General features: G+C 32.6%; 2 protein-coding genes across 12 annotated transcripts; both read left to right on the top strand.

The window, feature by feature from the left end:
• The first annotated feature begins 2,126 nt into the window (after nt 1–2,126).
• Nucleotides 2,127–4,758, top strand: LOC112791474 (large ribosomal subunit protein bL21m). Its single transcript, XM_025834326.3, has 5 exons — nt 2,127–2,965; nt 3,056–3,136; nt 3,411–3,512; nt 4,045–4,119; nt 4,201–4,758. The coding sequence occupies exons 1-5, from the start codon at nt 2,504–2,506 to the stop codon at nt 4,318–4,320; spliced, it is 840 nt and encodes a 279-aa protein (XP_025690111.1). The 5' UTR covers nt 2,127–2,503; the 3' UTR covers nt 4,321–4,758.
• Nucleotides 4,759–19,255: 14,497 nt separating this feature from the next.
• On the top strand, nt 19,256–25,923 carry LOC112791468 (probable ubiquitin-conjugating enzyme E2 24). Of its 11 annotated transcripts, none has more exons than XM_025834321.3 (10): nt 19,256–19,884; nt 20,649–20,712; nt 20,830–21,545; nt 21,853–23,279; nt 23,383–23,520; nt 23,728–24,162; nt 24,252–24,315; nt 24,424–24,563; nt 24,868–25,179; nt 25,422–25,923. In XM_025834321.3, the coding sequence occupies exons 4-10, from the start codon at nt 21,864–21,866 to the stop codon at nt 25,677–25,679; spliced, it is 2,763 nt and encodes a 920-aa protein (XP_025690106.1). In that variant the 5' UTR covers nt 19,256–19,884; nt 20,649–20,712; nt 20,830–21,545; nt 21,853–21,863; the 3' UTR covers nt 25,680–25,923. The 11 variants fall into 11 exon arrangements, 6 of the variants coding, with proteins under 6 accessions (XP_025690106.1, XP_025690105.1, XP_025690104.1 ...); XR_011877261.1 differs by having other exon boundaries at nt 19,271–19,884; nt 24,965–25,179; XR_003817927.2 differs by having other exon boundaries at nt 19,271–19,884; nt 21,824–23,279; nt 24,965–25,179.
• Nucleotides 25,924–26,236: the final 313 nt, after the last annotated feature.

Here is a 26,236-nt window from a genome sequence, read left to right as displayed (position 1 = left end):
TGTGCTTGTTGAAAGGTGTTTGGTGAGGAAAGCATGGGCACCCAAACACTCTTAGGTTCTCATAGGGAGGTTTCTTCCCAAACATTTTTTCAGTAGGCGACTGTCCATGTAAAACTGGTGTAGGTAATACATTAGTCAACTGGGCTACTGTTATAAATGCCTCTCCCCAAAATTTGGTAGGCATTGAGGCTCCAGCCAACAATGTTAGCCCCATCTCAACTACATGCCTATGTTTCTTCCTTGATTATAGTTTCTTGAATCTTCATAATTTCTTGAATCACTATAATTTTCTCTTCTATACTGCCCCCTTCCATAGCCAAATGAGGACTGGCCTTGTGTTGCTTTGCCTCCATTGTATAATTCTTGTGCCATTCTGTCGCTTGTATATGAGCTTCTTTTGGAGCCAAGGAATGTACAGCAAGCATTTCAATCCCCTGAATGGAAGGCAGCTATGAATTTGGAATATGAAGCCCTGTTGAAAAACAAAATGTGGAAACTAGTCACTCATCCAAAAGGTTAAGCTGATAGGAGAAGGTAACACTAATGGTTATATCTCTAACACTCCCCCTCAAACAAGAGCCCCTTTTGGGGTTGTTTGATTTTTTTGCATAGGCTTTCTTTTCTCTTTTATTTGCCTTATGCTATTTTTCACTTTTGGAGTTCACCAATGATCGAACTCTTGACCTTTCGAATATAGAGCTCTGATACCATGAAAGGTATCAAGAACCTAGATCAAAGATTCAAAGAGCTAATAGCAGGTTCAGAGAAAATAGAAGAAGTGAAGAAGAGAGAAAGAAATGAATATGTGAATTGCATTGTGAAAATGAAAAGTAGTTACTGTAGCAGTGGGTTTTGCTACTTATAGTAAAAAAGTCTCTAGAATTTTCTAGCCACTAACTAGTTTCAGTTTAGCAGTTGACTGGCTAACCAACTAGCTCAACTAAAGGTAGTTACTAAAACTTAAGCATACCTAACATACATGCATACTAAGTATGTATATTCATGATTTAACGATTGAAATGGATATCAAAGAGACGTCTAATAAAATAAAAGATATTATCTGTACACTAAAAAATCAACTATCAAAATCACTTATCATATATTTCTATACAAATATATATAGTTTAATTCGTTTTTAATATATATTTAATATTTTAATACGTATTCGATATATACTAGTAGTTTAATATAATTTAATAATTAATTTTAATATACACATATATGCTACAATGAGCAACTTAACTCATACACTTCATCTAATTACAATCTTTACTCTTTATATAATTTATTTTTTATCAATTATTTTATATAGAATTAGTAAATTATTGAAAGGAAAAAATGAGAAGAAAAAGACAAACAAATATGTGTGCATGGTTGCTTTATTAATTTGTACAACCACTTTGTTGAAGCCAAGTTGTATTTGTATATGTACGAATGTTATGGTAATACTACTAAAATGTAACATACTATATTCTCTTCCATTTATATTATTATGTTAGAGGCGTTAGCCCCTCCTGCTCACAAAGAAACAAGAGTCTTATCGTCATTTTATATAAACAACTGAAAGTTGTCTTGAGAATAACAATATTAACGATAATAATTAGTAACTACTAACTTGCCTTAATTTTATGTTTATCTATATCATGTTCTTTTATTGGTTGTCAGTTGTCACGTTGGCTGAATTATTAGGTGTTTAGCAAAAGTGAATAGCCCCACATATTATCAAATACAATAATAAGGGATCAACCTTAGCTTGTTATTTTATTAGGGAAACGATTACTACTATATATTTTATTTGTACATTGTTACGTAATGCTTTAGTGATTAATCAATACATAGTTGCGTAGACATGTTTTAATTTTGTGGATTACAGCTTAATCCTTCTATTATAATGCAACTAAAGCAAAGTTAAAGGCCATGATATTCGTGTGATTTCTTTTACTTATTTAATTTAATGTTAAGTGACCTTCAAAACCGAAAGTTAAAGTCAAATAAAAACAGTTGTTCACTATATAACTTTTAAAAAAGCTAAACTTGTCTATATATCTCTTTCTTTTTTATTTTAATTTGAGATTAAAAAAAATGCATAAAGACAAACACGTTATAAACGGATTAACGCAAAAACAAGAAATCATTATTTATTTTATAATTGAAGGATTAGCATACCCAAAAAAAATAGAAAAAAAGGAAAATATAATCAATAATTGATCATAATAAATTAAAACGCAAAAAAATTTGTCGAATAACTAGAATATACTGAGCTCATTTGCCCCAAAAGAAAAATAATCTAATCTCAATTTTCATGGGCTTTCCCTTTCACAATTTTTATACAAGATAGTTGTTTCAGCTACAACTCTATGTAGACATACAAAAAAGGTTAAACTATTTTTGTCCTAATTTTTGGGCTTAGGCCCAATTAACAGGAAAAAAAATGGAGAAAGTGATGAAAACCTCTCCAAAAACCTAACTTTCCTTCGCTTCTGCAAGTACTGCTTCATCGTCCATGGCGAGCAGGAGGAGGTGTCTCCAAGCTTTAGCTTTAACGCGCCAAGCTGCAAACTTTGCCCTCAATAAGCCTTCATCGATCTCATTTCCAAACCCACATCTCAATTCTAACCTCTCGCCAACTTTTCTTCCCATTTTCACCCAATCACTATCTCGTTCTCTTCCGCAATGGCACCATCCGCGGTTTTTCTCTTCTTCCGGTAAAGAGGACGATCGCGCGAGCAAGGACGATAGTGGCGTGGAAGAAGACGAGGATGAAGATGATTACGATGATGATGAAGTTGATTATGAGAGCGAAAGTGGGGAAGATGAGAGTGGTTTGAGGTCAGGTGGGAAAAGAGTGTACACGCCGGAGGAGAAGGAAGCGGAGGCGGCGAATATTGGGTACAAAGTGGTTGGGCCACTCACCAAGGGTGATGATGTTTTCAAGCCGTACGAGCCTGTTTTCGCTGTTGTTCAGGTTCACTTTATTTCGCTCACCATGTGTTTGTATAAATGTTTCGGTTTAAACTCGATTTTAGCTTTGGTAACTTTGTTTTTGTTGGTTTAGATTGGTTCGCACCAGTTTAAAGTGAGCATTGGTGACGCCATTTTCACTGAAAGATTGAAATTTTGTGAAGTGAATGATAAGGTCAGTGGTCCTTTTGCTTGCAATTGCAAACACATGTAATCTTTGTCAATACTTGTACTGTTGTACATGTGTTTAGGATGGGTGAGCGAGTTTTACTGTAACTTTACGATAGTTTTAAGGATTTTTGAAGCAATTACATTCTTGGTCTGTATATGTATGTCTCTTTCAATATAATGTGTATGCTAGTATTGTTATTAGCAATGGCTTCTGTGTTGTGTACTAATTATTTGTTATAGATTCTTTCATTTTGTTTGATTTAAATCTTCCCATGCAGTTGACTCTGAACAAAGTTTTGTTGCTTGGATCCCCTAGTCAGACAATCATTGGCAGACCCATAGTGCCAGATGCAGGTGTTCATGCTGTTGTTGAGGAGCATGTAAGTTTGAAACTTCTCAGCTTAATTGAATTTCTTTAAAGTTGTTATAAGGACTTGGTTTTCTTAGCTTAAGATGGCTCTATGGCAGTAGGAATCGAATATATTTCAAATAGAGTGATCTTTCCTCTTTCAGTTAGGTTGCAAATCCTTTTCTTTAATTCTTTCCATTAAAAGACTTGCTTCCTGCTATCATGATGAGATGGAGTCAGAATTATGATTTAGTTTTTAAATGTCATAAGTTTCTCATCTTAAGATGACTGCAAGACTTATATAGTACACTTAATTCTACAATTATAATCATTTGATTTCATTATAATAATATTATAGTTAAACCAAAAACTGATGATTGCATGCATTTTCGTTATGTATGTGTATTAAAGGGTTTCTTATTGAATTTTAGTAGTGAATTTGAAGACGACACTTGGTAAAATTTGTAGACATTTCATCTTGCCAAATGGTGGGATTAAAATATTGAATATCTATGTTTTCTATGTGGAAATTTGTATGATTGCTCATGTTTCTTATTTATCAGGCATTAGATGCAAAAGTTCTAATCTTCAAGAAAAAGAGAAGAAAGAATTACCGAAGAACCAAAGGGCATCGCCAGGTATGTTGGGATCGAATTATTTAATCAAATGTAGTTTTGCCCTATTTGTTAATATTAAATATGCTTGATGCCTATGTTCAGGAGTTGACCAAGTTAAGGATAACTGATATTCAAGGAATCGAGAAACCTGAAAATGTCCCAGCTTCAAAGCCTTCAAAGGCTGCTAAAAAGGAACAGGAAAAGGTTGCTGCTACTGCTTAATAAGGATGTATCCCCTTGGCTGTTTACAATAGTTGCTATCTTAGGTTTGACAGTTGGATGCCGTGTAATGAGCATGATTTGTTCTTGAGGCACCATCTACATCTGGAAATTCATTTTAGGTGGACATTGTCGATGACCCAATGAGTTGGCAAGTTTTGTAGGGATTTGTCACACAATTCTTTTCCCCCTTGTAATGTTATATTTAGTGGTGCAAAATTTGATCACAAAATCCATTGATTCTTAAACAGGCTAAGTTCTAAACAAATTATGTATTCACTTCTTTACTTCGTTGTTAGTTAACAGCATGACACTTGATTGTACCAATTTCTGACACAAATAAAATGGTCTCGGAACTTAAGCTTTCTCGTCCTGTTCCGACCTTCTGGGTAAAGGAAAGAGGGAAGGAGATAAAGGATTCTGTGCTTCTTACACTGCAAACTATGTCTGGTTCTGTGTTATCCAAAATATCTGCATTTGTCTGTGACCATTACTTTGTTAATATCTTTTGCTTAGAGGGTTGAAAGTTGGAACACGGTTCCACTGAGGTTTAAGTTTTAGCTTAAGCAGCATCCAGTCTCTTGAGATTGTGTGATCAAATCTCAAACATAAACACGTTTCTTTATGGATGTACCTTGAAAGAGCCAAAGAGGTGTTACTGTTACACTAATTGTAAGTTATCACATTTTAACTGGAACCAGAACTAGAGTATTAGTTGGGTTCTTAAGAGAAATTCAGCGTAACTCAGTGATACCCTGGTTTATATTATAATGTTCCAACACATGCTTATGTTGGTCACTGTTAAATAGGGCTGGCAATTCAAATCTTACTCGCGGGTACCCAACCCGGTCCAACCCGCTCGGATAGGATAGGCTATCCGACCTGCTGCGGATAGGTTTAAGTTTTAGCTTAAGCAGCATCCAGTCTCTTGAGATTGTGTGATCAAATCCCAAACATAAACACGTTTCTTTATGGATGTACCTTGAAAGAGCCAAAGAGGTGTTACTGTTACACTAATTGTAAGTTATCACATTTTAACTGGAACCAGAACTAGAGTATTAGTTGGGTTCTTAAGAGAAATTCAGCGTAACTCAGTGATACCCTGGTTTATATTATAATGTTCGGATGTACCTTGAAAGAGCCAAAGAGGTGTTACTGTTACACTAATTGTAAGTTATCACATTTTAACTGGAACCAGAACTAGAGTATTAGTTGGGTTCTTAAGAGAAATTCAGCGTAACTCAGTGATACCCTGGTTTATATTATAATGTTCCAACACATGCTTATGTTGGTCACTGTTAAATAGGGCTGGCAATTCAAATCTTACTCGCGGGTACCCAACCCGGTCCAACCCGCTCGGATAGGGTAGGCTATCCGACCTGCTGCGGATAGGGTAGGGTACGGTCCATGTATGCTTAGGGTAGGGTACGGGTTTAGGGTGTACCCTACCCTACTCTACCCGCATTTCATATATAAGTATATAACACATATTTTATAAAAATTAGGTATATAATGAAGGAAGTGAAAGTTGAACCCACAACCTCCTTTAAGTAATGACTTACAATAAGTAAACAACCACTAAACTATTTAGTTAATTTAGTAATTTAAAGCATTAGTTTTTTATTTTTTATGTTATTAATATGTATAAATTTTGAAATGATTGAATTTTATATTTACTTTGAAAAAATTAGATATTTCTGCAGGTAGGGTAGAGTAGGGTAGGGTTTAGAACTTTAAGGTGCAGATAGGGTCAGGGTTAAGAGATTCTCAACCCGCGGGTAGAGTAGAGTAGAGTTTTAATAAAATTTTCAAACCACGGGTAGGATTAGAGTAGAGTCCAAACTCTACCCTACCCTACCTATTGCCAGCCCTACTGTTAAATTAAAATAGTGGGACACACATTTCATAGAAGTTACAAAATCAATGGTGATTAATCTTTCACTTTACTACTTTATCAACTTCCTCATTTTAGAGGATCCAAATTTGTTGGTGGCATCATATGTTGTGGCCTATTTTTTTGGATATACACCAAGACAACAACATAACCTATTTTTTGCATGATGAATCTGCTAAGATTGCACACTTTCATTCATAGCCATTCTTGTATGCAACTAAAGAGTAAAGAGTATACTTGTCATGCTTTGTCAATTGTCATTGTGAAACACGTTTAATTATCCCCAAACTAAGGACATCTACAACACATTGCATAGTGCCATTAACTGAGTTTTGCATTTTCAACAGTTTCCTATTATATTTGGAATCAAAATATCCCAAGCTGAAAACCTTTTCTCCTGTTCTATTGATTATTTCAGATGGGCAATGGCAAAATTTATTATACCACTACCAAATTGGGTAAACCCCCGAACCCATAATATATTAAGGCTCTCCCATCTTGAAATGCATATTATGCTTGGAATCATACTTCAAATTCATGAATATCCTCTGCATTGATCCCTTTATATCACACATCACAGACATAGACATGACCAATGTGCCAGTACTGCTGGACTTTCTCTTAACTGGACATTTGGTGATTTAAAGTTTTAAACTCACCACTAAATTTAGTCTGCTATATGAACATCTGATTGGTACTATTTACTTCCAACTTTTATAATTTGTACTTTATACATAGAACATTAATCCCTTAAGAAGTTTGCATTTATATTTTTTATAATTCCAAAATGTACTCTGCCCATTTTATTTGATTAGAAATATTGTTAGTCATTCTATTAAGAAATTATGTTAAAAGAAAAAAAAAAGAAACAATATATTGTAAATTTTTAAAAACTATGTGGAATTTCAAATACTTAAGAAAATAAAAAATGTGTGTTAGACTTTTCTTTTTGTTTCCTCTCTGCTGCCTTCTAATATTGTAAGTTGGTGGGTCATTGGAATGGTTAGGTTAATTAAAAAGAAGATTATTAGAAGAATAATATCTGGTTCGATGGAAGAAAGTGGCTGTAAGTGGAGTCACTTTCTTTGTCAGCTATCAATCTTCTCTAGCTACATTGCATATTAGGACTTGCCACATTGTAAAGCACTTCCCCTTAACTCCCACTTTCGTTTTAATTATGATTATGTTAATGAATTGTTTGTTGCAATAGTTACTCCACTTCTTCCCACTACCCACTATATACTATACAATATAGATATATATATAAACGTTTTATTTAGTCCTCCAGGTTATGTTTCATGATTCAATTTATATATGTAACTCCTTTTTAAAATAAGTCACAAAATATAATCTTGAATTCTGAATTAAATCATGCTTACAAAATCAAAAACTTATGGTGAGTTGTATGGTGTCTTTGTTATGGTATCCAAATTGTCTAACTTATCTTTTAAAGTAAAAAATAAAATATTTAAAATAAAAAATAAATCATGTAAAATTTATTAAATATTATTTATTTATCCTTTTTAGTAATTTAGGTACAATATGATAGGCACCATAACATTCACCTAATATTTATTTATTTTTCAATTATATATTTATTTAATGCCATAGTGCATGTTGGGTTTCGATTAGAATCTATTAGGAAAACATGGGCCATTATCTTAAAGGTTTTTCATTATGGTCAGACAAATGAGAGAAAGATCATGATTTTACAAAATTCATAGTTGGAAAAATAAAAATATGTTATGGGTAGATAGATATGTACCGCTATAATTGCATGGGTGCAGTGCTTGACTGATGCTAGGAAGGTTCAAAGAAACAAAAGGAAAAAAAATCTTAGTATCAAATTAAATAAATGCACGTGTGTGTTTGTGAAAGTCCACTTCAGTAGTGTTGTGACTCTTGAATAATATATTTACCAGCCAGAAGCACTACCCCACTTGTGGTTCCAAATTTCACAGTTGGAAATTGGAATGCTATTTTACTTATGTGTATGTAATTGCGGTATTTAGCGGAGGGAAAGCTGAGGATTATTTTACCACTAACCATGGATTAATTTTAGGTGTGTGTAGTCATGATTACTATGTTATCAATCAAAATTTTACACCACAAATTAAATTGGATATTTAATTAAGGTGAGTTCTATGATGTAGAAATGAGAGAGTTTTTATATCTATAGATATGTGTTAATTTATTGGAGAGTTTGACAAGTGTTTAAAATGAAACAAAATCTGCACTCTTTACAGAAACAGTACAAAAATCTTGTATTTTCTGCAAGTGATTAGTTCAAAATTTTGATTGACTAATTATATTAATTAAAATTAAATTTAGTAAGATGATGATAGATCTCACCACAAAAATTATTTTTCTCATCGATCTTTAACAACTATTAAAAAAAAGGCTTCAGTTTATATATTTTATTTTGTTTGAACTTTGAATTATCTTAATCTTTTAATAAACTAACTTATTATTTTTATTTTTAATCCATATTTATTATTGTTATTACTATTATAGTAAATTTTACTAGATCCAAATAAAGATTTAATTATTCCGTTAGTTCTTATAGTTTTGCAAAATTTTCAATTAAATTTCTACATTTTTTTCTTTTTAATTTGGTCTTTGAACCAAATTTTTTTTAATTAGGTCATTTTTAACCGTAATTGATTTAATTGTATAGGGATCAAACTAAAAAAAATTTTAGTGTAAGGACCCAATAAAAGAAAAAAATGGTATAGAGACCCAATTAAAAAAAATTAGAACAAGAACTCAATTAAAAAAAATATAAAGACCTAATTAAAAATTTCGTAAAACTATAAAGAAATAAAAGACATATTCATTATATTATATTGTAAGCCAAAATACAATTGTAATGTATTCCAGAAATACAGCTCACATATTACATAATTAGTCATACTAACAATATCGATTTGTAATTAATTTTTTTTTATATTATGAGCAATGTATACTGAATGATCTTTTTATTATTAAAATAAAATAAATTACACTAATTTTTGCTAACATCTAAATTCACTAAATACATTTAATTAAATTAATAGTTAACAATAAAAAATACCACTTATCATATTGTTATTTACAATTTTTAAATTTTGTGACAGTGAACATATTTCTAAGACATTTTAAGAATATGAAACTTATGACACAAATATTTTTTTATTAGATATATCATACAACCGTTTATTTTTAAACAATATTGCCATATAAACTAATTTACTATATATTTTGTAAATAAAAAATAAATTTGGATTAAATGGTTAATACTTGATACATGTGTTTCTTTTATTGGTTTGGCAATTTATGATTTGTTAGTATGATAAATGACCGCTTAGACTGAGTCGTTATTTTTCGAACAATAATAAAAAAGAAACTCAGCTTATGATGAGGTCTGTTGTTATGTCAACATAATTAGTCATAATGGAAATAATTACTCACTTAAACTTTATGCTAAAAAAGAAAATTTTTCTGTATCATTCCTGCAAAGAATATAAACTTTGTTTCTCTAAATATTTGTCAAACTTTTTAATCAGTCAACACATATCTATAAGTATAGAAATCCTCTCATTTCTATACTATAGAACTCACCTTTAATTAATAAATGCATAGTAGCATATTAAGATACACCACACGAGACGCGACATGCAGATATACAAATTTTAAAATTTTATAAAATACAAGATCAGAACATATATATAAAATATAAAGTATTTTTAAATAAATTATAATAATATTTTAATATTTTATTGATATTAAAATATAAAATAATTTTTAAACTATTTTTAATATTTTTTAATTATATAAAGTATTTAAAATATTTTTATTTTAATAAATAATAATATATATGTTGAGTTTACAGCAGAATTTTGACTTCTAATAGATACAAAGTAATATGAAATTGAACATTACTCACAATAATACTCGTTATATATTTTGTAAAGAGAAAAAGTAATATGAAAGATTTCTTCTAACCAACTTTATAAGATGATGTAAATAAGGATATTGTTATTGTTATTAACTTCAATTACAATTCTAGAGACGTATATATAGTATTTCTATGCTATAACTTCAATGAATAAGAATAAAATTCTCCGACAAAAATTTTTTATTAAACATTTTTGAGTTTTCTCTTATTAAAACTCATTTATTTTACTTCCTAAAATTACTCTTATCCTTCCTTTATTCTCACAATTCTCCACCTCGGTCACAATTTGAAATCTACTCAAATTTTGGACGATCAAAATATGGTATTCGTATCTCCATACCTAACATGGAACAACATTGAGCAATTTCAAACAGTGTTAGAACTTGCTTTCTGACACTACTTTAGTCAGCATGTCTGCGAAATTTTCATCTATGTGTACTTTTACAAGAGAAATGTTGCCTTTCTCTATAACATCATGCACGAAGTGATATCTTACATCAATATGCTTGGTACGAGCATGATGAACCTGATTTTTAGCCAAATAAATTGCACTTTAACTATCACAACTCAGATTCACGCAATCTTGCTGAAATCCCAAATCATCTAAAAGACCCTTTAGCCACAATGCTTCTTTCACCCCATCTGCTACTGTCATGTACTTAGCCTCTGTAGTAGATAGTGTCACTGTAACTTGTAGCATCGATCGCCAACTAACTGGAGCACCTTGTATTTTATATACATAACCGGTCGTAGAACGTCTTCTGTCTAGATCACCAGCATAATCAGAATCAACAAAACCGTTGATTTGACATGATTTTCCACTAAAGCATAAACTTATGTCAATGGTACCCTTCAAGTACTTTAATATCCACTATACTGCTTCCTAGTGTGCTTTATCCGGATTTGCCATGAACCTGCTAACAATATTGACTGCCTGTGAAATATTTGGGCATGTACACACCATAACATACATTAGGCTACCAAGTACCGACTGCACTAGCATAAGGTACATTTTTCATGTAAGCCTTGTCTTCTGTTGTTGTGGGAGATTGTTTACTAGAAAGCTTGAAATGTGGAGCCAACGGTGTTACTACTGGCTTAGCATTTTTCATTTCGAACCTTTCAATAATGCGCTCAATGTACCTTCTCTGGCTCAAGAACAATTTTCGGCTTGGTCTCTTTCTTTTAATTTTCATGTCTAATATTTTTCGTGCAACATCCAAATCTTTTGCTTCAAATTCTTTACCAAGTTGAACCTTTAACCTATCTATCTCCACCTTGCTCTTAAAAGCAATAAGCATGTCATCCACATACAATAGAAGATAGATATAATCACTTCCAGAAAGCTTATGAATGTATACATAATAATAATTATTTTTGAAAAAATCTTGTTTTAATATAAAGGAGTCAAATTGCTTATACCACTGTCGAGGAAATTGTTTTAATCCATATAGCGATTTATTTAAGCGACATACCTGATTTTCTTTACCCTTAACCTTAAAACCCTCAAGTTGATACATGTAAATTTCTTCCTCTAAGTTACCATGCAAGAAAGCTGTCTTTACATCTAGCTGTTCCAACTCAAGATCACCCTAAGCAACAAGACTCAAAAGCACCCTTATGAAAAATGTACTTCACCACAGGAGAAAATATCTCGTTGTAATTAACACATTCTTTTTGTGCAAATTTCTTTGCTACTAACCATTCTTTGAATCTTGTATCATCTGACTTAGTAAGATCTTCTTTTCTTTTATACACTCATTTACAACCAATTGCAGTCTTTTCTACGGGCAACGGGACCACCTCCCATGTCTTGTTCTTATGGAGAGATTGCATCTCTTCTTTCATGGCGACCAACCAACTTTTTATATCTTTGTTTTTGATAGCAAAGGTGACCGGCTCATCATCCTCTACCGAGAGTACATAATCTACCAAGTTTACCTGCCCATAATGTCTCTGAGACTTGTCTGACCCAAATTTTTTAATGAATTTATAATTCCTCTTTGGCCTAGTGGATGCCAAAGAATCCTGCTGCTGCTGTTGTAATGCATGTGCATTTTCTTACTAAATCTGCTCATGATCAAGTTTATCCTCTGCATCATCTCGAGTAGTATTAGGATGCTCCACCTGAACATTATTAGAATCTATTTGTTGATATTTAGACTCTATCTCCACCACTTGAGTATTTGAAGTTTTTTCAACATCACCATCATCTGGCATCGTATCTTTAGACAAAGCTACCATAGATCGTTCATCAAAAGTAACCTCCCTACTAATTACAAACTTAGAATCATTTACGCTCCAAAGACGATACCCTTAAACTCCTCTTGAATACCCCAAAAAGATTGCCTTTTTAGCTCTATCATCAAGCTTATTATCTTTGACATGATAATAGACTGTGCATTCAAAAACTCTGAATTTCTCATAATCAGCATGTTTCCTTGACCACACCTTATAAGGTGTGTCTCCATCTAGAGAAGAATGTGGGGATCGGTTCACTATGTAGCAAGCTGTAGCAACTGACTCCGCCCACCATTCTCTGCCTAACCCAAAATTAGAGCGCATACATCGTGCCTTCTCAAGTAGTGTACGATCAGTCGTTCAATGATTCCATTCTGTTGTGGTGTTTCTCTAACTGTTCAGTGTTTCATAATGCCTTCTCGATCACAGAACTCTTTGAAAACCTCATTTGTGTACTCTGTGTCATTATCTGATCGTAGAGTTTTCAGCTTCATACCTGTTCGGTTTTCAACCATTGCTCTTCATCGCTTAAAAGTGTCGAATACCTCATTCTTATACTTGAGGAAGTAAACCCAAACATATCTGGAATAATCATCAACAAAAGTAACAAAATACCTGGAACCACCCTTGGAAGTAACTTTAGACGGGCCCCAAACATTAGTATGCACGTAGTCTAACAACCCTCTGCTTTTGTGCTTGCTTGTAGAAAACTTCGCCCTGTGTGCCTTTCCATACACGCAATACTCACAATTCTATTTGTGATTTTTTCATATTCTTTAGCAAACCTTGTCCACAAAGCAATGATAGACCTTTCTCTGACATATGTCTAAGCCGCATGTGTCATATTCTTGTGCAATTTGTTTGATCTCTACTTCCACCAATTTCAATTGCTAACTCATCTGTGACTGTTGTCCCCAAAAGAGAATAAAGATTACCATAACAAACTCCATTCATCACTACCAAAGAACCACGAACAAGTTTTAGTACTCCATTTTTCGCAACTATTTTGCAACCATTTTTCTCCGACAAACCTATGGAGATAAGATTTTTCCGCAAGTCTGGAATATGTCTCACATCCTTTAAGGTTATTACTATTCCATCATGCATCTTGATTCTTATAGTACCCAACCCCACATTTTTACAAGCATGATCATTGGCCATTAAAACTGTGCCACCATTTATGCTTTGATAGGTAGTAAACCACTTCCTATTTGGGCACATATGGTGAGATGCTCCTGAATCAAGAATCCACTTATCAAATATTTCATAAGATTTTTCTGTCACAGAGTAACAGTCCTCCTCATCATTTGAAATGTAGCTTACTTCTTGCTTTTCTTTTGGATTGTCATTGTTCTGTTTCTTAAAAGTTATCTTCTTGTTTGGACAATTTGCTTTAAAATGTCCAGACTTTCCACATTTAAAGCATGTTCTCTCTGCGTAAAGTCTAGATTTTGACCTAGACTTTCCATGCTTATTACCTTTTTCTCTTTCATTAGTCCGTCCTCTAACCGCAAACAATCCTTGTGCTTGATCATTATACTCTTTTCTATTTGAAGATGACATTACACTTGTAGCAACCTTACATAGATCATCCGCTAAAAATGATGCTCTTGTCTCATCCATGGTCAAAGTGTCACCCACCAGTATCAATGTCTGCACCAGATTTTCATAGGACTTCGGTAATTAAAGTAACAATATGAGTGTCTGATCCTCATCATCAACTTTCACATCTATATCCTTTAAGTTTGATATAATCCTATCAAACTTATTGATATATTCTCGGATTGAGGTATCTTCTTCCATCTTGCATGTATACAATTTGAATTTTAAGTAGATCCTATTAGTTAGAGTCTTCGTCATGAAGTTATTCTCTAACTTTGCCTAAATGTCTGCTACAGTTGCTTCTTCATTTACCAAAAAAGTAACATCCCTCTCAAGGCATAAGATTATTGCAGCCCGCATCTCAAGATCTAATTCTTCCCAATCCTCATCTATCTTTCATTTCCTCCAGCTTTTTCTCTTTTTTTGCCAGTGCCTTGTGTAATTTTTGTGATATAAGCAGATTTTTCATCTTCATCCTCCAATAAGAAAGATCATTTTCCCATTAAACTTTTCGATTTCATATTTACTTACTTTAGCATTACCACTAGTAGAAGCCATTATATTCAAAATTAAATTTTACCACGCAAATAATGAATAATATAACGTTGGCTCTTGATACCAATTGTTGAGTCTACAGTGAAATTTTGACTTCTAATAGATACAAAGTAATATGAAATTGAACACTACTCACAATAATGCACTCGCTATATATTTTGTAAAGAGGAAAAACCAATATGAAAGATTTCTTCTAACTAACTCTATAAGATGATGTGAATAAGAATATTGTTATTGTTATTAACTTCAATTATAATTTTAGAGACATATATATAGAATCTCTATGCTATAACTTCAACGAATAAGAATAAAATTCTCCGACAAAAATTTTTTACTAAACATTTTTGAGTTTTCTCCTATTAAAACTCATTTATTTTACTTCTTAAAATTACTCTTATCCTTCCTTTATTCTCACAATATATCATTTCTAAATTCATTTCAAGAATACAAGTTAAGAATAAGACTGGATACGTTGACATGTAATGATATTTAGGTGTGTCCAAGTGTGTTTGAAAATTTTTTTGTTTTTTATTAAGACATGATACGGTTGGACACAGCAGACACATGTGTCGATAAATGTCGTATCTGAAATATATCTGACATATAATACGACAACTTAACAAAGTGTCCGTGTTTTATAAGTAGCATATATAAATTAGAGAACAAAAATATTTAATGACAAAAAAATTAATAAAAAATAATTAAAATTTATTTTATTTAATATTCATTAATTATCACAATATTTAATATTATTAAGACAAATTCTATTTTTTTCCCTAGCATTTTGCAGAAATTGACTTAACATGTTCTCAACCTCTCATTTACTCTATGATAGCATGTTTTTTGTTTGCCACTGACAAGTGACATTGTTGTTCTGAAAGTGCTCCTAAAATCACATAAATAATCTATTTCACTATGCATGATAAGGTTAATTTAATTAATTTTATTGACAAAATGGAAAGATGACTCAAATTTGAGATTTACTATGGCAGTACATACATGTGGCCCTATGTAATAATCTTGCTCTAAAACAAAATCATGGTTGATTGAGGTGCTGTGTTTTCCTGCATAAGCATGAACCATACCTTAATTAGCTTGTCATTTTAAGACATGTGTGCAATCTCTTCTGCCACCTATGATTTGCATTTAATAAGCTTGATGGTTTAATATCTATAGTTTTCCATCACAATAATAATTAAGTAAAACACTGGACAGAGACAAAAATGACACGCAAACAAACCATTTCACAAGCATTTAATTAATTAATAATTGTAATGGTAGTGCCAATTGCCAAAGGTGGCTCAAATCTTGATGCACCTAGCTTTAAGTATATTCCTTCAAGATTTACATCCTCCATATTCTGCATGCACGCACCATGAACAAGAGGGATCAGTAAGTGGATATTGGCCATTATCGTAATCAATTTTTAATTTCTCGTGTTATCTCCCAATTTAATAAATTAAAAATTAATTTTATTATAAATTTAAATTTTATTTAATAATTTATTATTCGTCAGTAAATTATTACATACATAAAGATAAAATCTAAGTTTTTAACATTTATTTAAAATAGATAAATAAATTAATTACTTAACTAATGTAATTTAATTATATCATAATGAATTAACACCGAGTCTCATAGCCATATAACTATAGTCTTATATAATGGTCTTAATTTACTCTTAACTCTTAAAAGGTATTTCTTGTTCTATGTAAAATCCAAAACATTCCTTGATAACCCATTTATTTGAACCCAATAATTTATAGCATCTTCGCTTGTTAGACAATATATTAGTTAGTTGATTAGAGTTATAATCTATCTATATATAATGAACTCTGGTGTAACTCTCACTTAAATTCGACCAATTTTTTTCCATATATATAAATTTCCTTTATATATATATTAGAAATATTTCTTTGATTATTTTTTTTATTTTTATTTATTTATTTATTTATTTTTGCTATAATACCTTCACTTAATTAGGAGTGGCAATAGGGCGGATTTGTGCCCTACGCTACAATTACCCACATTGAACCCGCTCCATTTCTATTTACGGATAGTAAAAAGTTAAACCCTAACCCGTCTTTATAATTATTAAAATCTAACAAATAAAATTAAATTTTAAAATTTATATAATCATAATTACATACATAACATAAATTAAAGTAAAAATTTAAATATGATACAATATTATTAATCATTTTACTAATTATTTTATATATATATCGGGCGGGTTTAACCTAAACTTGATCCCGCCCCGTTAAAAAATCGTCCCGAACGGAGAAAGACAGGATGAATACCCACAGATTCGGATAGTGTTACTATCCCTAATTCATTTGAGCACACTGATGATCTACCTAGTTGTTAAATCCAAGTGATCCACTATGCAAATAATTTAATGTACCAGAGACAAATTGTTGAATTTAAAAAAAAAACAAGAAAAGAAATAAAGAGGAGCTTTGGCAACGACTGGAATATATCCATGTAGCATTTATGGAAACTTTTTTTTTTTGCTTTACCAAAGTTTGAGCACTTGTAAAATGGAGCAAAAAATTGAAGAAAAATGCAAGTTGCATTGCAACTAATCATCCAAGAAATTGAGAGATCGATGACCCAGCACATATATTTAAAAAACAAAAGTTAGTAAATTTAATTAGCACCTGTCTTTCTTCACTAAGGTCAAGAAATAAATACTTCCAAGTTCTTTTTGGCACTACAATACAATTATATATGAAGATTGGTTAAATTTTTCTGACCTTATTCTACAGTGACTAATAGCATTTTGTCAAATTAAAATTCTAAATTAAACTCTTCGCATACACCTAAGAAACATGGATTGTTGTTGATTCCTAAATGATATTCAAGTTCTAGTTTTTGAAACTAAAGAAACTTGTGAGATAATAAATTAAAGTAGTTGGGTATAAAGAAGTAATAGCTAGGTTAGATTTGCAACACCCAAAACACTGCCACAAATTAAAGTGCTACTTTAATTTATAAATGCTTTATTATTAAAGAAGAACCTTCGTATACTCCATTGCAATCATCAAAGAGTTATTGGGATTTGGAATGAAATCTAAATCTAGAGAGCACATTCATAAAAATGAACAAAGTACAAAAAGAACAGTAGTCAATGTGGAATCCACCCATGAGAGCAAAAAGAGAAAAGAAAAGGTTTTTAAAACTCTCATAAGGAGGTTAGTCATTTTCAGTTTATATATGTTATGCGTTTCCAACTAGACATATACCCACCTTATTTTAAAAAATCTAAATAATTTCCTCTATTCTTTTGGTTCATTCAATTTCATATACATAATAAATACTATAGGACAAATTGATTGGGTCCTATAGAAATGGTTGGATTACTTGTTAGATCAAGCAATAGCTAATAATGCAACATTTTGGAGTAAAACATTCCCACTAATTATGCAAGGATATTCTTAGATTTGGCATATGTCAATAACTTATCCTTATTTTGGATAGGATATTCTTTCTTATTATGAGAATTCTTTTATATAGCAAATCTTTAGATCTTAAATTGCAGTTTGCAGTTACAATTGTAGATGTAATTAAAATTTGTATCGATATTTTATGACTTATATTAAATGTTGGTTTTTTTTATTTTATTACAATTTGATTTCATAATACTATAATTTCAATTTTACTATAATTATTGAATAATAAAAAAACATGTACACACAAAAATTAGCTATTATATATTTAAATATATTATGTTATGTGTATACTAAAATTAGTCACTAAAATTAACTATTAAGTATAAAATATATATTAAAAATAAATTAAATAACATATATATTTATATATAAATATTTGATAGTTAATTTGAATAACTAATTTTAATATATAAATAATATTTTTTATTTAAATACAAATAACTGATTTACTTATTGATTTTTAAAATACACATTGCCTATATCCACTATATTATGACTCCCATCACTTGATGTGGTTAGCAATTTAATAATTTTATACCATTCTTAAAAGTTGTTTAGACCAGGCTAAGTGGCTAACACAACGCTTTTATGTAAAAACCACCCCCCGCTAAGTTTTAAAGCATCAATAAGCAAGGATATTCCTTGTGTTGCCTAGAAATTTAAAGCGCCATGTATATGTTGATGATATGGATATCCAGAAGAATAAACCCTAGCTTTACCGTCCTTAATGGCTAGATTCATATATTTAGTGCTTTTATCACTAAAACCATATAAAATGGTCGATCCATGTCACAATATATTATGACATTTTTTTTTGCCTTTAAGTACTTCATTTTTTCCTCTGATGATAAATGTTGCTATCACAGCTTCATATCTTAAGAGATGTTAACTTTTTCCTTTTTATGACACTTGGGATTATTATATATTTAGTTTAGTTAACTAATCAAAAGATGAAGTTAATTATGACTAATAATTAATTATCCCCCCCCTTCTCCTCCTATTTCTAATGTAGTGTTATTTTCTCCTTTTAGTGATTATACTGATAGTGATGCATGCATAAATATTATGAGTGGAATAAACGAAAAATTAATGAAAAATGAAGGTGAAAAATAATATTTACATTATTTTTTGGATATAGTTTTTACAATTTAAAAATATTTTTTTTATATTTTTATTCATTATTTTTAATAATTAAATTTAAAAATATGCAAAAAAAAAGTAGGATTTAAAAATTCTAGGATAGAAGTGTGTACTTTCACTTCTTCTCAACTCAACTGTCGAATCAGGATCTTTGGTTTCTTACTTTCTTTCAGTTGGAGAGTTCTAATGAAATACAACGAGGACAAACACGTAATTACACTCTTAACTGTCTTTGTGACAGTGACAGTGTTTTGTGTCTGATACTGTTTGGTATATTCTCTTCCCTTTCCTTCTTCCTTTCGATTCCTGTTGGCTGTTTTTTCAAATAGTGTCTCCTATTTCTATGTAAGGAAAAGCTTCCATTCACCTCACACCAGAGAGAGAGAGAGAGAGAGAGAGAGATTGTGTGTGTGTTTGTGTCTCCCTGCAATGGTGGTTCCAAGGCTCGGTGGTGGGTTGGAGGATGGTGGAACCGGGCGTGGAACTAGGCCTATCGGAACAAATAACCATTTCTTCCTTCTTCTAAAAACCACAAGAAAAAAAGTTAGTATCTAAGAAGAAAACAGAAAGATAGTATCTTTCTTTTAAGCTGAAAGCAAAGTTCTGGTTTTTGAGAGGTACCCTACTTTCAAATTTGTTATGTTGTGGGTGGAGTTCCTTCTTTTGTTGTTTAGAGTGATGAGGCTTTATTGGGTCTATATCTCTTATACCCTTATATGGGTCCAATCATCTCAATGGTGCAAATGGTACAGTTTTCTTGCTCTGCAATTCACCTTCTTTTCTTTAACTATTCATCACCTTCAATTTACTTGTTTGTTTTGGGGTTTTGTATATTCAACTTCTATCTCAGTAAACTCATTCTAATGATAGAGTTTGGCTCTTCCGTTAACTGTTATTGTCGTTTAAGAATGTTTAGGTTCGACAAAATCCAAAAGAATGCTTTTGATGAGTTTATTCTTACCACCAAAGCAAATAAAACTTGTAGTTTAATTGACAAGACATTATAGATTGTGTCATGCATGGTAAATTATAATTGTTTCCTATGTGTACGTTTTCCACCCTGTTTCTTTCTCTTGACTATTTCACAGACCAAATTCTTTTGTCATTGTTTCCTTGTTTCCGTACAAAGTTGGGTGCTAGCCACCGTGTCAGGTTACTTTCATGCATTATATTTTTCAATTTTAATTTTATATAACCATGTGATTATATGAAGATGGAAGGAATCTTGAGAAAATTAGGAATTCTCTTTTTTTAAAACTTCTAGTTTCTACTGTTACTGATTTAAACTCACAGAGGTTACTATAGATTCCATTTATTTGGTTTACAATTAAAGTTTGTTCATTTATTAAAGGAGTTTACCAGTTTGATCTTAATATCAGCTTTCTGTCTTTCTACTACTATTACAAAAGAAAGGTAGCTTCCTGTCTGGAAGTTCATTCTTTTGTTCCTTCCATTTTCTTTTCATATTGAAAGATGTTAGAGAAAGTAATCACTAGTCATCATGTTGCAGGATCAAAAGAGTTGATCTGGTAAAAGATTAGAAGCCCTTTTGCCATTGATGATTGTGTCATCTGGTAATTCCCTGTCTAACTGTGAATCAATTAGGAGCAGAAAACATTTCTGTTGAATTGCTAATTACAACTCTGAAATTTTATTGGTTCTATGTTTTTTCCAATTTAACTTGGTACCAGATACAGCTAATGTGTGCTTGGCTTTGTTGTGGAGGCAAATCTTCTTTGGCAATATGGAAGAGGAATTTCTTTTTCCTTTATGGCAATTACTTATGTTTGAAGATTAACTGAAAAGGGCAAATCTCCTTTGGCAGAAAGTTCTTTAATTTCTTTTGGTTGGATTCATTCCAGTAATAATATATGAAAGTAACTTTTTTTAGGCTGTAAAAGTAGTATCATTCATATGTGATTCTTCTAGGAACTCCACCCTTTTTGTAGACAAAATCCCCTTTGGCTTTTTTTTATTATTGGTTTGTTTCCTCCAATAGCTAGAAATTTTCATTCCAGGAAACCACTACTCAAAAAGAGGGAGGAAAGAAAAAAACAGAAACCCAAAAAAAAAAAAAGAGTCTGATAGCTGTAGCTCTATGATATTGTACTTCTGGAAACCTCTCTCAACAGTTTCTTTCTGTGAAAATATTCAGTCCAAATTGGGCAAATCTCCTTTGGCATTTCGGAGTCCTTTGTTGACTCCCATTATCCTATAAGGGCATATCTCCTTTGGTATCAAATCTCCAGGTTCAGTGGTGTAAGATAATCTTTTGGAGATACTTGACTAACCATCTGTGACAGCAAGAAGAGTCGGTCAGAAATTTATTGTACTACACTCAATTGACCCTCTTGTGATTAAAGCTAACACTTACACTGGGATTTGATACTTCAATTTGCTTAAGAAGGTAAGGATTGTTCGAAACCCCCCAATTTTCTGTCAATATGTTAAATTTTTGTTGTCTAAAGAAGGAAAATAGTTTTCTGTTGTGTATGTTTTTCACTCATATCTGTCATTCAGTTAAAACATACAGCTTAATTACCAGTGTTATTCCTTTCTTCTCAAGTTATTATTGAGTGGAGATTATTTCTGATTCCATCTCTGATGAGAATTCCTGTGCACGGAGAATACAGCTCTATTTGTCCCTATTGTTGTCTTATCATGTTATTTTTTGTTGTAGTTTAGTTTGTGTTACCATCAAAATATTATGACAGGCATATTCTTCATGGATGCACTCGTTAGTGATTCAGACTGGGAGACTAACAGTGAAAGCAACAGTGACTATCAAGAGGACATCGATTTTCTCTACAGGGGCCAAGCTCAGAGCATATTATCAAGTTTAGAGGAAAGCATCGGGAAGATCGATGGTTTCCTCTCATTTGAGAGAGCCTTTGTCCATGGAGATGTTGTCTGCTCCTTGGCAGACCCATCTGGACAGATGGGAAGGGTCATTGGTGTTGATATGTTTGTGGATTTGGAAAATGTTCAGGGAAAGGTCTATAAAAACGTGAACTCCAAGAAACTTAGAAGGATTCGCTCTGTTTCGGAAGGTGATCATGTAATTAAGGGGTCATGGCTTGGTCGGGTTCATAGAGTGGCAGAGAAAGTTACAGTATTGATGGATGATGGAGTTGAATGTGATATCATTGCCTTGGAAAAAGAGAAGCTTTTACCACTGACTCAGAATTTCCCTGAAGATTTTCCATATCCATATTATTCGGGGCAGAGAGTGAAGGTTAAGTCTCCCAGTGGTTCAAAATCGGCCAGATGGCTATGTGGCACTTGGAGGGATTATCAAGATGAAGGAACTGTTTGTGCTGTGGAAGCAGGTCTGGTGTATGTTAAATGGCTTGCCTCGGTTGCCACAGATTGCAGTTTGAATGTGAATGCACCATTATGCTGGCAAGATTCGAAAAACTTGACCGTGCTGTCATGCTTTTCGCATGCAAACTGGCAGCTTGGTGATTGGTGCATGCTATCAGTTGCAGAACAGAAAGAACACATTGCTCCTACTACAATGGTGCATAAGATGGCAAGAGGATACAAGAGAAGAAACCTTGACTCTAGAGAGTTGTTTACTATTGGGATGATCAAGACCAAAGTTGATGTTGTGTGGCAAAATGGTGAGCATTCTACAGGACTAGATCCAGAGGAATTACTCCCTGTGAATGTCATAAATGCACATGAATTTTGGCCTCATCAGTTTGTGCTTGAAAAAGGTGCTTCTTATGATCCTCTTAAGCCTAATGATCAAAGATGGGGTGTTGTCCGATGTGTCGATGCATTGGAGCATACTGTTAAGGTACAATGGAAAGCTGTTTCCATTTCCAATGAAGATAATTTTGCTGGAGACAAAACGGAGGAAACTGTGAGCGCCTACGAACTTGTAGAGCACCCGGACTACTCCTTTTGTTTTGGTGATATTGTGTTTGCGGCTCAAAAACAGCTTGGGGACCAAGCTGGTAAAGATAATGGCAAGTCAGTGACTGACTTGAAGGCGGAGGCTACTCTTGAAGATGGGAACCAAGTTCATTGTGTAGATGAGTTCCCTGATAATCCTTTCCTGTGCTGTGTTGGGAATGTTACTGGTTTCGAAGATGGTAACATGGAGGTGAATTGGGCTAATGGTTTCACAACCAAGGTATGTCCTCCAATTATCTGTATCATATGCTTTAGTTAAATGAGTAAGCTAGCTACACGAAGTAATTAACATACAAGTTATTATTTATTTATTTTCTCAACAGGTTGCACCTTATGAAGTTTTTCGAATTGAAAAACCTGAAGGTTCAGCTGTTACCTCCATTCCTCATGAAACTAATGTTGATGAGTTACCTCAAGAGATGATTGAACACAGAAGTCTACCCTCTGACAAGAAGGGAAAGGTGTGTAATATGCATTTCCTTGAATATTAGTAGCTGTTGTTAACTGAATTATTTAGGTGACATTAAGACACAGGTCTCACCATGGAAACTATAATTGAAAACATCTAGTTCTAGTTCTAGTTGTTGCTGTTGTGTTGTTAAGATTCTTTACCAAATGCAAGTATGCAACTGTCTAATTCCAAACTGAATGTCATGTTTGATGAACAGGACTTGTTAAATAGTGATGGTGTTAGAGAGATTTGTGAAAAGCAATTCGGGGAGTGTAGTTCCTTTTCCCTTCCTCGAGCCGCCTTTGAACTTTTCTCCAGCATTAAAGCCAGCATATTCCAGACACTTGGTGCAACACCCCTTTCAGGAGCAGTTTCCTCAGTACCCACATATGAAGAGGAGAATGGATCTGATTTTCTTGATAATAAAGATTTGGAAACTTGTAACCAATGCACTCCCTCACATCCAGTGGATAAGTTGCAATTTATTGAAGAAATAACTCCAAATCCAGAAGTTGTCAAGACTCATGAACATAATGATTCTCCATTCTCTTTCCACAACAATAATTCAAATCAGTTTCAGCAATTTGACATAATAGAAAATTGCTCTGACCATCACTTCTTTGGTGATGGTAGAGCATTGACATTATCTCAGGTTAGAAATTAAAATGTGATAATTCAAATTGACATAATTACATTGAAACTTTTAGGCTAATTGTCTCATCTTCTTTGGACCCTTTGTAGGTGAAAAGAGGCTGGGCAAAAAAGGTACAGCAAGAATGGAACATCCTCGAGAAAAATCTTCCTGGTTTGTACTTATTTGTTTTGAAATTTTGAATAAAATCTTCTATTAATTACTTGCGTAAAAAGAAATATTCAGCAAATACACTTACCATCTCTTTAATGGTCCAAACAGAAACTATTTATGTTCGTGTGTTTGAAGAAAGAATGGATCTCATGCGTGCAGCGATTGTTGGTGCATCCGGAACCCCGTATCATGACGGGATGTTCTTCTTTGATATATGTTTCCCTCCTGAGTATCCCAATGAACCACCTGTAAGCTTTTGAATTTAGTTTGCAGTTCTATATATATATGCATCATGCTTCAGCATCCTTGTTTATAAGTTCCTTCACTCAGTTTAACCATGCTTTTGTTTAGAAAATATTTCAGGCTTACTTGTGAGGTGGTTGGTTACTTACACGAAACCGTCTTTATGCGAAGATGATAGTTAAGATGTAGACAAATATTATGTTAAACAGTTTAATCAAATATGTTAAATCATCTAATAATTCTTAGCTATCATCTTCATATATGTGAAAACTCTTATGATGTCATCATGGCATTTGAAATACCATGCAGATGGTGCACTATAAATCTGGTGGACTCCGCTTAAACCCTAACTTATATGAGTCCGGGAGAATCTGTCTGAGTCTCCTGAATACTTGGACTGGTGCAGGCTCTGAAGTTTGGAACCCCAGAAGCTCCACAATTCTACAAGTCCTTATCTCTCTGCAGGCCCTTGTCCTTAATGAGAAGCCTTATTTCAATGAGGCAGGATACGACCAACAAATCGGCAGAGCCGAGGGAGAGAAGAACTCTGTGAGTTATAATGAGAATGCCTTCCTTGTCACAACCAAATCAATGTTGTATCTGCTAAGAAATCCACCTAAGGTACATTATATTACTACTCCAATACTTCGGTTTCCTTTGTAGTTGCATTGTTGAGATAGTTGAGATAGTAGAGACAAAAAAATTATCCTAAAATAGAGAGATTTTGCTTGCCTTCCTATCTGTTCCAAACATGTTTGTGTTTCCTAATATCTCTGTATTTCCTAGACAATATGAATCTTTGGATATTGTTATGCCATATATGTAGGATTTAATTTTAATTGACACTATTATTCCTAATGCAGCATTTTGAGGCACTTTTGGAAGAACACTTCAGAAAACGGTCCAAACATATTCTTCTTGCATGTAAAGCATATATTGAAGGAGCTCCAATTGGATGTGGTTTTGAATGTGCGAAAACTGAGCTTGAAACCCAGAAGGGGACTTCCACAGGGTTTAAAATTATGCTTTCTAAGATCCTCCCGAAGCTAGTAGAGGCCTTTTCTGATATGGGAATTGATTGCAGTCATTTTGTTGAGCACCAAAATTCAGTTCCCTGGTGAAAATTGTATTTCCCGACCAAGATATTCCAATCATATGTATATAATATTAGTATGTTTACACGTATCTGTTGTATACGTTCAAGTATCAAATGTATGCTTTTCTGAGACACCAATCTCAGCTGGGTTTTGTACACAATAGATTAGAGGTTGTGGCATCATGTATGTGTAACTATGTATCATATGGCTTGCAGCTGTAAAATATGAAATAAGAAATAAAATAAATTATTGAAGTGATTTGCATGAATCACCTGTACATGTCAGAGAAGTATAGTAAGATCCAATAAATTCTATTTTCTATTAGTTAAGATATAAGCAACTTTTTATGTCAACTAAATTCTATTTTCTAACTTTTTATGGTACCCTAATTGCCATATAGTACATCCTCCATCCTTCAATATATTCCTGGATTTGTTATAGAGTAATACAGTAATCTTTCACCTTCATCAGTTGTGCTAGACAGAGGCATAATTTTTTTTTTTTTGGGACATTCGAAAGCCACGTGCAATTTAACAGTATATAATTGAATTGAATGTCTATAATTCTATATAAACTTTTGG

The sequence above is a fragment of the Arachis hypogaea genome, chromosome 3 (assembly GCF_003086295.3).
Source record: "Arachis hypogaea cultivar Tifrunner chromosome 3, arahy.Tifrunner.gnm2.J5K5, whole genome shotgun sequence".
Lineage (NCBI taxonomy): Eukaryota > Viridiplantae > Streptophyta > Magnoliopsida > Fabales > Fabaceae > Arachis > Arachis hypogaea.
The sequence above is the reverse complement of the archived record's forward strand: the minus strand, read 5'-3'. Positions and strand labels throughout refer to the sequence as shown.